This window comes from Sardina pilchardus, chromosome 19 (genome assembly GCF_963854185.1).
Source record: "Sardina pilchardus chromosome 19, fSarPil1.1, whole genome shotgun sequence".
Classification (NCBI taxonomy): domain Eukaryota; kingdom Metazoa; phylum Chordata; class Actinopteri; order Clupeiformes; family Clupeidae; genus Sardina; species Sardina pilchardus.
In genome coordinates this window covers 21,969,597-21,985,267 of record NC_085012.1, presented here as the reverse complement: position 1 = coordinate 21,985,267, position 15,671 = coordinate 21,969,597, and the positions used below count along the sequence as shown (strand labels likewise).

General features: G+C 42.0%; 1 protein-coding gene across 1 annotated transcript; it reads right to left on the bottom strand.

Moving 5' to 3' along the window:
• Nucleotides 1-1,565: 1,565 nt before the first annotated feature.
• LOC134066040 (B-cell receptor CD22-like) lies at nt 1,566-4,708 on the bottom strand. Its single transcript, XM_062521211.1, has 4 exons — nt 3,848-4,708; nt 3,456-3,549; nt 2,294-2,339; nt 1,566-1,817 (listed from the first exon to the last, which is right to left on the bottom strand). The coding sequence occupies exons 1-4, from the start codon at nt 4,134-4,136 to the stop codon at nt 1,566-1,568; spliced, it is 681 nt and encodes a 226-aa protein (XP_062377195.1). The 5' UTR covers nt 4,137-4,708.
• Nucleotides 4,709-15,671: the final 10,963 nt, after the last annotated feature.

Genomic DNA, 15,671 nt, shown 5'->3' with positions numbered 1-15,671 from the left:
ACAGCTCGTCCTTCAAAAATTATGTTGCGAATCACATCACAATAAATTCAATATATGTTTGATATGTAAATGTAAATGTAAATGCAAAATAGCTTATTACAGTAAATATTTTCCCGAAGTTGTGCAGCCCTAGTAGTAAGGCCTACTAACATTTTTTTCAATCTTTTTTTAAACACGTTAAGCAGCTCTATAATGGCACGATTACCAGTAACATTACCAGTAACATTTGTGGTGGAATTCTTGGTTTGCTGCTATCTGTGTGGCTACACATATTGCACATAAGAGGCAGTTGTGAAGGAATTTACTGTAGCACTTGCCAACCAAGCAGCCCTGTGAGTGCTAAAACAATGAAAGGAACCCTGTGTCCATTCTAGCCATGGTCCCACATAGGTCTGTTCTCTTGATCCAATGAGACTGTGGGGTTCCACAGAATGCTCAGGATAGGAGGATGCATTTCATGTTTTGTTCACTGAAGAATGGACAGCCATCTCTTCATTTCACTGAGTTGTATGAGTGTGGACTTGTGTGCAAGTGTTCATGGTGGTATCTCTGTCAGGGTTTTATTTGTTCCTTTGCCTAAAAGCATTATGCCTTGAGCTGTGTGACTGGTTGTTTGATCAGGAGGATGAAAGCTGTTCCATGGTTACACATGGTTTGGGGTGGGTTATCTGAATCCTGCTGGATATTTGTACCTGTGTGTGTGGATTGGGGATATATGTGCTGTACATACCCACAATTAATAAATATAAATATAAATATTAAATTCATGGTATATATATATATTTTTACACAGAGATAGAATTTAAAACATAAATATAAAGTCTGGAGATGGCAGAAGGCAAAGGCCTGCACACTAGAGTGTGGATCGGGCCGATTTTTTTTGTCCGCGACCGACCCGAGCCCGACAGCGCAGTGATCGAATCCGACCCGAACCCGACAAGCATTAAGATATTTGTGTCCGAGTCCGACCGGGCCCGACACAGTTCAATTCACACTATTTTCACAGTCATAGCCTACTATGACACACGTGGATATTGCTTGTGTGGAAAGTCTGATTCATTGTATCAATCAATTGAAAGACATTCGGAAACGTCGGCACATATAAGGGGAGCCATGAGCATGAAGTGCACACGTTTAACAAGAGGCCGGGCACAGTCCATCCAGTCTTCCATCTTAGCACGGCTCACAACTGCACTTACTGTAGCCTACGTGTTTCGTTGTCGCATGCAATAGAAAAATCTTGCGCACAAGAGGAAATATGTTATGCTGTTAGGATCAGGAATCAGGATAATCAGGATAATCTATTACAAACCTATCACAAAAACGAACATCAAGTGAAATAAGTTGTTTCTCATTTTACATTTCAAATGTCTTATCGCGCTGATGTGTCCGGGTCCGACCCGAGCCCGAACATAAATTCTAAATATTTGTCCGACTCTGACCGAACCCGTCGGGTTCCGACGGCTCCCGTCGGGCTTCGGTCGGGTTTCCATGCTCTACTGCACACATGGCATTTTCTCAAACTAGTTTCTGTTGATTAATTCATTCATTTGGAGCACTCTCAGTTACTTCTGTACTTTGGCATAAAGCTCTTCTTTGTCTGGACCTGTTTGACCAGTAGCCGTGGCGTCTCTGCTGGACAAATGGACCTCTGCGTACTCCGTCTCCTGCCCTGGTCCCTGTTTCTGCCCCTCGGAGGTGTCTCTGAGGGGCAGTTTGGAGAAGTCAATCTCCCCATAGTGGATCTCCACTTGTTCCTCTGAGGGTTTGGGTCCGTTAGTGGGTGCAGGCCCTTCCTTATCACACGTAGCTGAGGTCTAAGAGAGGCCAATATAGCATGTTATGTAGAACCATGTATGTCCATTTCTCATTGTAATGCTGAAGTTGTTCATTTCTCTTTCATTTGTATTTGTGCATAAACAAAAAAGGGTAATGACGAAAAGTCCAGTTACACTTTACTAGAAGGTATCTAAATAACAGTGACCTGACACTGTCAAGAACCACATTATAATAAACATTATAAACAAGTCATATACATTTATGACATAACCCTGCTGTCATTAAGTGTCATTCGGTTTTTGTCATGACAAGTTAGGGCTAGGGTTAGGGTTCATGTGTTATGACAGTATCATGTCACTCTTATGTAGATACCTTCAAGTAAAGTGTTACCAAAAGTCCTTTAGGGAGGGAAAGTGATGCTCTCATATCAAATTGTATACAGCCTAACCACATTAACAACTATTTGACCTTTGTTATTAATTTATATGGGAAATATACGCATAACCAACTGCACCTCGCTCTCAGAAGTCTGCTCCTCAGTTGATGTTGACTTGTTATGTCTGAAAACATACACAAGCACAATGTTTAATTTGGTTATCATCAGTAATTATGCATTATTATGCAAGTCATCATTTAACTTAACTGCGCATTTTAGTCATTGTAACTGTGACCGGGGATGTGCAGTAGGGCCTATTTAGGATACACGTGTTCAAAATAGCATTTCATAAATTGAATTTTATTGGGTTGAAGAAAATGGCTCTGTATTTTGTATCGAAATACTGTATAGATGGGTATTTTCGTAATTTACAAATTCTGGCAAATATTTTTGGCAAAACCAATACTTTTGGTGATCATTAAAGTACAAAACAATGCCTCTGCTGCTGACTTAGCAATTTGCTTAGACTTGTTGTAATCAGAATATTGAGGTTCAGGAAGATGATCCAGTGCAGGATGAGTAACGTGCGGTTGCTCTGGCACACTCTCTCACACTAACCACACCTCAAGTTTCTTGATAAGTTTAATCATCAGTTTCTTGAGAACAGGGAACTGATTATGTGATTGCCCTGCAGCCCCAAAAGCAACATGTCCTAAAGCAACATGATGAAAAATGCATGTTTATCCCCCTTGGTGTCAATATAACACCATTTAGCGCTTACAACTAAGAGGGTTGTGATTCTTTCTGATACAAAGCGTTAAACAGTGCAATATCAAACAATATGGGCATGCATTTAACAATGTCAGGAACGTATCAATACATGCTTATACCGCTTGACAAGTTCAGTTGTGACTTTTTGAGTGCATCTGATACAGTATTTGCGTAGACTCAGGTTAGCACAGTTGATCTGTTGACAAAGGTGTTGCTTTCAAACTCTACTTAATCAAATCAGGCCACTATATTTTGTAGTTTATTTTGATACACTTAAAATCAGGGTTTTTGATATTGTATTCTAAAATACATTTTTGATGTACTTTTGCATATCCCAGACAGTGACCAGAATGTGAACAGAATATGAAACAAAAATGTCAAACAACAACAAATACCTGTACCATATTGATTATTGTGTCCCATAAACACACATGTATCGCAATAACAACATACTTTGACAAAGGTAAACATCTAAAAACATGGAGGCACTTTAAACAAGAGCAACAGAAATATGATGGGAAAGATCTACCTCTTAGCACAAATGATCAGCGCAGCCATCAGGACTACTATTGCCAGAGATCCTCCGGACAATCCGATGGTTAAGAAAAAATCCCTTTTATCCTCTGAAATGAAGAGAATTTATTGTTTCTGAGCATAGACTAAGAATACAGTTTGTTTACATTGTCCTGTTAATATACTCACTGGGCATTTGAGAGTAGCTACGTGTTGTTTTTGCCGCATTTACCGCCATATATTCATGCAAAAAAACCCTGTGGAGTATGATTCTTAGCCTAGCTTTTGTCTGTGTCACCTTTTGTTATTGAACTGTTGTTGATGCAAATTGTCCTTTGTGTGCATATGTGAATGGTAACCCACTTTAATGTGTGTGTGTGTATGTGTTTGTGTGTGTGTTTAGGATACCTTTAATCACCAGTCTCACTGCAGCAGACTCTTTTCCCCCCTGTGGGTGTTCTGCCCTGCAGTAGTACAGTCCTTCATCACTGGAGCTGAGATTGAAGGTGAGGGTTTGTCCAGATGCTATAAGTGTGTGCTGGCCCTGCTGGCCCCCTCTAAACCAGGTGTAGCTCTGCACTGGAGGGTTGCACTCACTGCTGTTACAGGTCAGAGTCACACTACTGCCCTCTGCTGGTGGAGCTGGAGGACTCACAGAGACCACGACCTCCACAGGAGAGACTGCGGGAGAGAGCATAACATATATCAGAAATCAGAAACACTTGAAGGCCCTATATGGAAGAAATGTAACTTCTAGTATATCAGAACATTTGAGACATCTTACGAAACTATTAACCATACTGAGCCAGTGGCTAAACAAATTCTTACACAAGACTGTGAGTATCTGCACAGTGCTATTTGCTTCCACAGTGCTGCTGTTCTGTCTAGTGTAAGAAGCCGTGCAGTAGATTTCTCTCCCATGGTGACTACGGGAAGCAGTGAAGTTCCAATAAGACACAAGGGATCTGTTGCCATTCTTCTTATCCTGTATGTGAGTGTGTGTGTTCCCAGTGGGAAGAGACCAGGTGATGGTGGGAGGCTGAGAGGGACAGGGAGCAGGAGCAGTGCAGGTCAGAGTCACTGATGTCCCCTCTGACACCTCAGACAACTCTGATAGCTTTGGACTCCCTGGAGTATCTGTTGGGGAGAGGGGCTTTAAATGTAACTTTCATTTTGGCAGTAAAACGAGAAAGATTACACAGTTGGCTCAACTCAAGAGGTCTCTTACATTGAACACTACTATTCCATCTTACATGAGTGAATGTTACTCTGAAGTCATTAAGATTACTTATTAAGCAATAACTGAGAAAACCCAAGAGGTGAACCTCAGTACCTTTAACAATCAGATGAAATGACTCCTGGAACGTATATAGTTCAATGGTCTCAATTCTGAAGTGGTATTTATCTGAATGGCTTTGATTCACGTTGTAGAAGATAGTTGTGCAATCCTTCTGATGTAGATCTCCAGTGATCTCTATTCTCTCAAACAACCTGGTTTTGTTAGCAGTGCCATTGAAAACCACTGGGAGCCTATCAAATTGTGTTCCTCCTTGAATCCACAATCCATTAACTGACCCAGAGTTGTTCAGTTTGCTTTCAAAATCAGGGGTATCAAATGAACAGGGAATCAACACACAGAATCCCCCTAAGCCATAGAGTCTCTCTGGCAGTGATGCCGAGTGCTGGCCTGAAAAACACATTAAGTACAGTCATGTTTATATTTAATATTGATTTAATATTAAGTCAGTATTAAATCTTCTTTCACCTTTTTTAAAACCACTACTTAAGATACTTAAGTTTTCCACTAACGAAACAATTGACATGGACTTAATTTGAGTAGACATTTATATTTTTATATGGCCTTTTATATTAATATTTCCACCAAAGTGTTGAAGACCACTTGCATATTGGCATCGGGTTTTAAATGAATTTAACTGGTCAAAGGTCAATTACAAACATTTCAGGAAATTGAAAATAAATAAATAAATAAATATAAACTGACCTACTGCGAAGAACAGGAGATGAAAGAAAAAGAAGGTCTTGAGGAAAATCATCACTTAGTCTTTAACTTCAGCACTCTATCAGGAAACCCATGTAAAATGCATTAGTAATCACAGACAAAGACAAAATGCTGTCGTCATGAACATACTAAGAGCATGAATATCATGTAGCCTACTTCATCCTTTTATTCCAACACACTAAAGTGATTTTGATAACTATGCACAACTTGCAGCGCAACGGGGAAAAAACAGACAACATGATCTCTGAACATTTCAGCCTCTCCTCACACAAACAGTAGACTGGTTTCAGTGCTGATCTGCCACTTCCTACTTCAAACATGGCATGCACACTGTGCCACACATCATGTTTACAAATTAGAAAAAATGTAACAAGTCCATAGTGCAGTCCCCTGAAAAAAGTACTTACACATACTCACAAAAGAGTCAGGGATATTCGACTTTCAGGTAACACAATTTAGTTATAGTAAAAAAGTTTGTGCACATCCCACCCACATTTGTGAGCACCCATATTTACCCAATAAATGAGTTATTTTACTGCAAACTGCTTTTCTCTTTTCCACGAAAACGTTTACAACCAACACCATGTTTACAAGCAAGGATACTTTTTGCATCCTCTAAATTTCAGCCACCACAAAGCAACTCGCTTAGGGCACTGATATAGTGGCCTTTGTTTCAATAAATTGTTTGAAATGGGGGAAATCATGGCATGCTTCTACTTACAGTAAATGCCCTTCTTTCATGATGTAATACCACTGTAGCTTGAACTCTTTAAATTTCCCATAAATTTGACCTGAAAGCTGATATCCCTACGTTTTTGTTAGTAGTATACAGTATATTACGCTGACAGTATCTATTTAGTGGGCTTGCTACTGACAGTGAAGGTCTTCTTTCCCTCTCTCTCTCTCTCCCTCTCTCTCTCTCTCTGTGTGTTTGATTGAGCTGTTGATGTGCTTTTCAGTTTCCTGCCAGTTGTCCTTGTCACACCATAGTACTAAAGTAATCATTACTGGGAAGGCTACTGAATGACAATCTACATGTGGAACGAAATTATAACAAAATATTGCAACATATCCAAAAAATGCCTCATAGTTGAGTTTATTGCAAAAGTGCTAGCCTGTCCCCAGGTCAAACCATACAAGAGCAGTGACTGCAGACCAATGCCCATGTAGTTAGTAAGTGTATGAAAGACTGAGATATGGTGACCCTCTAGTGTATGAAAGTGAGAAGTAGATAATTGATAGACTACTTTAACTATCCCCAATGGATGATTCTGTTGATGGGACCAGTATGTTTGAAGATGAGTCTACACAAATGCACACACACACAAATGGAACTGCAATACCCTCTTCCCTGGGGATATATAGTACATCACACTACACCGGATATAAGGCCACTGACAATCCTACAGTATGCGTACATAATATATAATGCCTTTTTTCTTATTTCTTGATGATTTACAGAGCTGACCCACTGAGTATAAGTTCAGAGTGAAACAATTTTTCTCTGTTCTAAAAAAGGCAAACAATGTTTTCAACGCTTGAATCCAAATGAAAAAGTACACGACAGATTTCTGCTTATCTTGTTTAATATCCCCTTTCTAAGTTAATTTGCCTTTATATGATAAAAGTTATATTTGAATGATTTGAATGAACAATTTGTTCCTAAAATTGAATAGACTTCATTGCAGTAGTAAAGAACAGACAGATTTTAAAAGATGGTTGAGTAAAGTAGCCTTGTTTTGTTGCTTAAGTATCATCAATATGCAGAATTGGAGCTCCTACCTTACTAGAGCCCAAAAAGAGGAAGTTGCTCCTAGCTCTGTGGGAATGTAAATGAGCTTTCTAGTCATCACATCTGTCACTTGTTCGAGAAAAAAAGAAGAAGAACTCTTCCCCTATTAGTGGTATATTCTGTTGTATGTGGTTGTAGAATTTGACAAGGCGCTAAAGCCGCCAGTGATGTGTGGCCCAAGCCCTATTTAGGCGTAGGGGGCACAAACAGGTATGAGATTCTAAAAGTGAGATCTTTTAGTGCTGAGTGGTGAGAGCGGTGGTGTACAGGGGAGGACAAGAGGAGTACTTAGCTCTGCAGTAGGCGAACCCAAGGGTTTGGGTGAGTTAGCTGATCCCTTCACAACCACTCTACCTACATAATGAGGAATGCATCTGTTGACAGCATGACCAATAAAGGATTTTCACATAAATGTTTAGCAACCTTTAATTTGTTCATAAAATTCATGACAACATATTACAGAACATTTGTCACATCAGAGCAACAAAACTAATGACATCAATAAAAGCTTAGTTGTTTCAGTCTGAGATATTGGTAAGATACTGGTATCTTACAATTGACAGTACATCACACATACACACACACACACACACACACACACACACACACACACACTCTCTCTCTCTCTCTCTCACACACACACACACACACACACACACACACACATATATATGTGTATAAATAAAGAATATATGAAAACTCCATGATAAGACTATAAGTGACTAATCGGATCCATTTTCATTTTCATCGAATTCATTTCAATCTAGCTATGAAAAAATAAACTCAGACATCCCACTTGAGATCATCATGGGCAATAATGCTTGATCAACGTTCAAAACAAAGTAAAACAACCAAGCGAGTTAGTCAAACATTTCGCTTGCTGGACATTTGGAGAAAATTCTGTTCTCAACATAACAGAGATGCGCTCTCTCTCACAACATGTTGTGAATGATTTGGGTTGCCAACGTTTTGTGACATCAAAACAGGGTCACCATGCCAAAATAAGGTTGAGAACCTCTGAGTTAGTGACCAAAGTGACATCAATCAGTAAAGTTTTGAAGACCAGAATATACACTGACAACTTTTTTTTCCTTTTCGTCTTTTTTTGCCTTTATTTTGTAGGACAGTGAAACGACAGACAGGAATTGAGTGGGACACGGTGTGGGACCGGAAATGGCTTGAACCTGGTCCCCATGTGTCCCAGTTGTGGAACAGGTGCTGTAGCTAGTTGCACAACAGCACAGTCCAATGGCTTTTAAAGCCATTAACTAAGCATCTAAAGCAACTAAAACATCTATGCTAAAGGCGTCATCCAAAAATAGACCCTGGTTTGTGTGACCTGTGATCATTTCCAATACCACTCTTATCTCTCTCACCCATTTCCTGTCAGTGACCTCAGTTCTATTTTAATTAAAGGCACCCCCAAAAAACAAACCATCAGTCACAGAAAACAGGAAATATATAAATAAAGGTACAGTTTGCAACCCTTGCAAAAGATTGTTGATATCTTGGTCAACATTATCTGAAGCAATAGGTTGAGAGGAATGGATGGTCCAGGCTGGTTACAGAATGGACAGATAGAAGATCATGAAGAGCAGGTTGCAAAATTTGTCAAAATCCTATTCCACCGATGGTCACAGAGGTGTGATGTAAAAATAATGTTGTAAATGTAGAGTTAATCAGATTCAACATGGAATAAAATTTTCATAGACTGCTCAACTCTCAAACTCCCCAGCTGAAAGGTTAAATCTTTGTCATTGATATCAACAAGATAGAGTGATAGCAGTTACTTCTGTACTTTGGCATAAAGCTCTTCTGCGTCGTCTGGACCTATCTGACCAGTAGCCGGGGCGTCTCTGCTGGACAAATGGACCTCTGCGTACTCCGTCTCCTGCCCTGGTCCCTGCTTCTGCCCCTCGGGAGTGTCTCTGAGGGGCAGTTTGGAGAGGTTGATTTCGCCATAGTGGATCTCCACTTGCTGGTCCTCTGAGGGTTTGGGTCCATTGGTGTGGGCAGGCCCTTCCTCATCACATGTAACTGAGGTCTAAGTGCCAGAGAAACCAATATACCATGTCATGATCACTTATCACACACACACAATGATCTTCATTTATAATTATTCCATCATTATTCACTTGCATTCAAAATCATATGCACATACCTCACACTCAGAATTATGTTCATCTTCTTGAGGTCGTGTAGATTTGGTCCATCTGAAATAACATTCAACACAACAACTGTCAATCTGAGTGGTATTTCACAAAGGTAGAATTAATAAATCTAAGATAAGTGATATAGCAAGGATTGTCCTAGAGTTAGTCATTCCAGCTGAACACGTTTCACACCAGTCCAGTTCATGATACGTAAGTGCTCTCGTTTTTCCTCAAAAGGACCCATGGTTGGTAGCCTGACGAGCCAGACCCACATCAAGATGTAGGGTCTGGACACTCACCGTAGACTGTGCTCAATCGGAGGGGTGGGATAAACAGTTGTCTTTCAAATTCCCTCCCCGCAATAGGATAATGCTAAACGAATCATCTTCTTGTTTTCAAGTAGCAGCAGGGTGCGTAACCATCCCTCTCCACGCAATAGGATAACGCTAAACGAATCATCTTCTTGTTTTCAAATAACAGGATGCGTTACCGTCGCAACTTCTGGTCGCATTATGTTAAGCCCTGTGATTGGCCCGCTGGTGCTGGGGGTTCTCAGCTCCCTGCCTCAATGGATCGTGCCTAGACTGCCCCGCCAGCCAAATTACATTTGCTGCCGCTAGGGGCGTCTAGATTTCTAGGCTACATGGTTGGAATAAATAAGACCAATAACCAACTAGAAATGTGCATATCCGAGGACCTGCAAGAGTGGGCTTGCAAAAATGCTAACTGTGCTAACAATGCTAACTATGCTAACCAGGTTGATCAGCGAACTTGGCTAATGATTTCTAGCAGTTATGCTAAAAATGTTAATTATGTTAACAATGCTATCTAAGATAACAATGGTAACCAGGTTGATTAGAATAGAATAGAATAGAATAGAATAGAATATATACTTTTTTGATCCCGTGAGGGAAATTCAGTTCTCTGCATTTAACCCAATTTAACCGAATTAGTGAACACACAGCACACAGTGAACACACAGTGAGGTGAATCACACAACCCAGAGCAGTGAGCTGCCTGCCCAACCAGCGGCGCTCGGGGAGCAGTGAGGGGTTAGGTGCCTTGCTCAAGGGCACTTCAGCCATGGTGGACTGGTCGGGGATCGAACCGGCAACCCTCCGGTTAAGCTAGAAGTATACTCGACGCGCCCGACCTGTCGCGCGACAATGTGACGTCAAAATGACGTAATTTCCTGTGTCGCAAGCCACATTTCAGCCGCGCGCGACGTGTCGCGCAACGAACATTTGATATCAGCCGCGCGCGCCAACCTCGCACGACAACTAGGAAGAGATTGAAGCCAAGCTCACGGAGCCAGTGTCCTTCTACAGTCATCAACCACATAAACCACATTCAGGCATTATCATATAGCCTATCCAACATCTTAAATAAGCCCATTCATTTTTAAAACGACTGTAGTCATGAAGTTTGAATAATAGTTTGAGAAGTGGGAAGTTAACTTGGCTAGGCTGCAGCGAGAGTTGCCGTTTGGATGACTGATTTGTTTACAGTCGTGAACTACGTTGGATAAGTTAACGAAGTTACCAGTGAGAGTTGCAACAGGAGGAATTAGGGGAAATGACTAGGACCGAGGCACATAAGCATTCCAGAAAAAGGTAAGGAAGAGATTTATTTTCAACCAAAGGATATCTGCTAGACCTAAAAAAAAAAATTCTCTTTCCATTTAGGGAGATTACACAAACTCATCTCATAAACGAGATGGTAGGCTAATCGGCTAATCCTTCAGTTGTGCAAGCTAAGTGAAATATCAGCAAAGAAGCTAGTTGCTACTGCCATTAACGTCAATGGATACGGTGCCTGTAGTGTTTTAAGTTGATACTTTAAAATACCGCGATCACGCGAGACTTGAGATTACCAGGAAGTATACATCTGTATGTAGCCCACATGTTGTACGGTTGTCTAATAAAGACATTATTACTAATTACTTAAACCCTGAGTGTGGTCGCTACAACTGGTGACGAGGATGTTCCCGACAGTTGAATAATCATAGACCTACTTAAAAGGAAACGAGACATTTTCAGCTGTGGGCGAACCGAGTGAGAAGAAAAGAACAAGTGTTGACCGGAGCGTGCATCATTAGACGTCGGAGCTGTGAATCAGTGAGAATTCCCTCGGAAAGAAAGGACGTCTAAACTCACAACTTTGCTGGAAATCCGATGCCACTCATTCAGGGAAGTGACTGTTATTCTCCTGTGATATACCAAAAACGTTTAATATTTAAAGTTGAGCGTGTATATCCTAGCCTGACTCTCGCCAGACCCTTGTAGTTCCGCCATGCTCCACCAGAGGCTGAGCTCCACACAAGGGTCTGGACGCGAGGGCAATCCAAACCCCTGTGCCAGTGATCAAAAAGTGAGCAGCCAATCAGGAGCGCCGAAGCGAGTGTTTGATTCAAATAACAATGGCGGCACGCAGCGAGGAGTCTTGTGCTGACATTGATTCTGCTATTTCAACCGTTTTGTCGAATCTATCGAGTATTCATTCTTTCAGAGAATAGTTTTGAAGACATTTATTGGTGGCAAGGATGTTTTTACTCTTCTTCCGACCGGGTTTGGCAAGAACTTGAAGAAGCCTAGCACGTCATTCAAGATAACAGGCAAGTGGTTTATCAAATCACATGCGAGGATGTTTTACAAGGACCCGCCTTCAGAAATACATCTCCTATTGAGAACTCCCAGATCCTTGTGTGAAGCAGACAGCGAACTACAGGATCTGGCGAAAGTCAGGTTATGTATATCCCGGACTTTCAAGCCAATACGATAGCGGTCATTCATTCTAAATATAGCCTCCACTGAAAAGGTCGTTAGCACTCTATTAACAGTAAAATGGCTGTCGCGCTAGGTGGATTAACACCACCCAAACCATTAGATACTGTTGGCGAACCTGAAACTCTGCATCAGAGATGGAAAAACTGGAAGACAGAGTTAGAAATATACATCATAGCCTCAGGTGTCACGAATGCTGCTCAAAAGAGAGCTGTGCTTTTACTGACAGGAGGAGAAGGTCTGCGTGAGATATGGAAAAATTTCACCGATGAGAAAAAAGCCCATCAGAGGGGTACTGACCAAGAGCCTGAAAGAGATGTATATCAGGTAGCCATTCAACTTCTTGACGAAACTTTTGCATTGAAAGAAAATATACCAAAAGCTCGCACAAAATTCTGGGAAACCGAGCCAAATGCTGGAGAAACAGTAAACAATTTCATTACTCGACTTAAAGTAGTGGTCAAGACATGCAACTTTGAAGCTGAGTCTGATAACCATGTTAGAGATAAAGTGTTGCTACACATTGAAAACTCAGACCTGAAGGCGAAACTGTATCGTGACGATAATCTCACACTGGATCGCCTTATCCAAGTTATTGGAACGTATCATCACAAAGAAGCGCTCATTCTTGGCTCTACGTCAAATACAAACCGCATCCACAATAAAATCAGTCAAAAAGCAAAATTCCAACCGACATCACTGTCTGGCTGTTACAAATGCGGAGCCCAAGGACACATAGGCCGTGAATGCATCCGATCTAAAAATCATCAATGCAGCCACTGTGGGAAAATAGGACATTTTGATGATCTCTGCTTCCGTAAAGATGGAGATAAACCAAAGACAAAGCAAAATGACACATACAGCCACAGGGGCCGTGGTAGAGCTCAAGGCCGCAGTGAGGATGGTCGGAGCGCAAGTAAGGGTAGAGGTAGAGGAGCTCAACGTAGGGTAGAAGAAAGGGAAAATGATGACTCTGATGATGACCCCAATGACAATCTCTACCTATTCAGAATATCAAAAACAGAAGACACCATAAACCTTCATCTGAACGGTGTCACTCTGCCCTTAGTGATAGACTCTGGCGCCCAACACAACACACTGTCAGAGGATGACTTCAAAAGGCTACAGGAGGCCAAACCTGAAATTAAACTTCAACCTGCGTCTGCTAAACTGTATCCATATGCCAGCAAAGAACCTCTCTCACTCTTGGGTGACTGCATGCTAGAGGTACAGGTCCCTAGTACGGAACGGCGCGTCACTGCTTCATTCTTCGTAGTGCCACGAGCCCAGGCATCACTATTAAGTAGCAAAACCAGCAAAGAGCTAGGACTTTTGAGGGTTGGCGTTAACGCGGATGTTCTGTGTTGTTCTGGAGTTGACACATGGTCACATCTACGCACAAAGCACCCACAAGTCTTCACTGGGCTGGGAAAACTTAAAAATTATCAGCTCAAACTCAAAATAGATCCAAACGTCACTCCAGTCATCCAGCCAGTACGTCGAATTCCATTCAATCGAAGACAGCTTGTTATGAAGAAATTACAAGAGCTAGTGGAACTTGATAACATTGAGCGAGTAACGGAACCAGCTCATTGGGTGAATCCGCTAGTCGCTGTTGAGAAAAGACCAGAAGGTGACGGTAGGCTTGGAGATGTCAGAATATGCATTGATATGCGAAGAGCCAATGCAGCCATCATCCGTGAGCGCCACCCAGTGCCTACAATCGAAGAGACCATTCAGGAAATGGCCGGAGGGAAATTCTTCACAAAAGTTGACCTCAACATGGCGTATCATCAAGTAGAACTCCATCCAGACTCCAGAGAAATCACAACATTTGCTGCACCAGGAGGACTCTACAGATACAAAAGACTTGTGTTCGGGGTGAACATGGCCTCAGAGAAATTCCAACAAATAATCAGTCAAGTCATCAAAGATTGCCCAGGTGCATACAACATGTCAGATGACATAGTAGTGGTTGGTAGCACAGAAGCAGAGCACGACTCAAGACTAGCCACAGTGATGCAACGCTTAGCTGAACGAGGGCTGACCATTAATGCAAAGAAGTGTCAGATCAAAATGACCTCCATCAACTACATGGGTCATATCCTGTCGCAAGATGGCCTGAAGGTCTCAGGTGAGAAGGTCAAGGCTATAGTCCACACGCCTCCACCAGCAGACGCCTCACAAATGCGCAGTTTCCTCGGCTTGGCTCAGTTCTGTGCAAAATTCGTCTCTCAGTTTGCTACCATAACCGCTCCCCTCTGGGATCTTACAAAGCAAGATGCTGAATGGAAATGGGGAGAAGATGAACAACAGGCATTTGAACTGCTCAAGAAAGCATTAATTAAAGCTCCAGTCATGGTATATTACACCCTTGGTAGACCAACCAGAATCACGTGCGATGCCTCACCTGTTGGCCTAGGTGCAATACTGGAACAGCAACAGCTTGATGGTGTCTGGAAGCCGGTGTACTATGCCAGTAGGAAACTCACACCCACTGAGTCCCGCTACTCTCAGTTCGAAAGAGAAGCTCTTGGAGTATTCTGGGCATGCCGCAAGTTCAGTCTATACCTCATTGGATGTGAATTCAAAATCCAGACAGATCACAAAGCTCTGATCAAGGTGTTGTCGTCTAACTCAAACCCTCCCTCAGCGAGAGTGGAAAGGTGGCTGTTGTATTTGCAGCAGTTCACATACGAGCTCATTCATATTCCTGGCAAAACCAACAAGGCAGATCCCCTGAGCCGTCAACCCGTTGGTGACTCGGACAAAGCTGAAGAAAAGGAAACTGAAGATTACATCTACAGCATCGTCAAAGACTCCGTGCCTCAGGCACTGACTCCTCGTGAAGTCGAGCACGCTTCAAAAGATGATCCAACAATCTCTAAACTTCGTCATGCCATACTCACCAATGACTGGACCTACTTCAAAGGCACTGTGTTTCAAGCAGTCAAGGATGAACTCTGGACAGCCGGACAGATGGTCATGCGTGGCAGTAGGATTGTGATTCCCGAAGCGCTGCAAGAACAGGTACTTGAGTTAGGACATGAAGGACACCAAGGAATCGTGCGAACTAAAAATCGTCTGCGTTCCAAGGTCTGGTGGCCCGAGATTGACAAAACGATAGAAAAGAGAGTAAAGAAGTGTTATCCATGTCAGGTAGTTGGAAAGAACGCTCCACCAGAAGAGTTGGAGGGCACACTACTACCGGATCAACCCTGGATGTACCTTGCTATCGATCTACTAAGCATCTCTGAAGGGAACTACCTACTTGCTGTAATTGATTACTTCTCCAGATGGCCTGAGGTTGCGTACATGAGAGTCACAAGTGCTAAAAATGTCATTGATGCCCTTGAAATGATGTTCCAGACCCATGGATATCCAAAGTACTTGAGAAGCGACAATGGACAACCGTTCGCATCCAGAGAGTTCCATGAATATCTCACCACTCATGGCATCACACAGCTGAAAGGAATACCATATT

Bases quoted from the DNA above. Each gene is read 5' to 3' on its own strand.
- LOC134066040 (XM_062521211.1), bottom strand. From the start codon at position 4,136: ATGCTCTCTCCCGCAGTCTCTCCTGTGGAGGTCGTGGTCTCTGTGAGT. The intron at 2,340-3,455 runs GTAGATCTTTCC...GTATGTTTTCAG, and splicing joins CTGATCATTTGTGCTAAGAG to ACATAACAAGTCAACATCAA. The intron at 1,818-2,293 runs GTGCAGTTGGTT...GGCCTCTCTTAG, and splicing joins AGCAGACTTCTGAGAGCGAG to ACCTCAGCTACGTGTGATAA.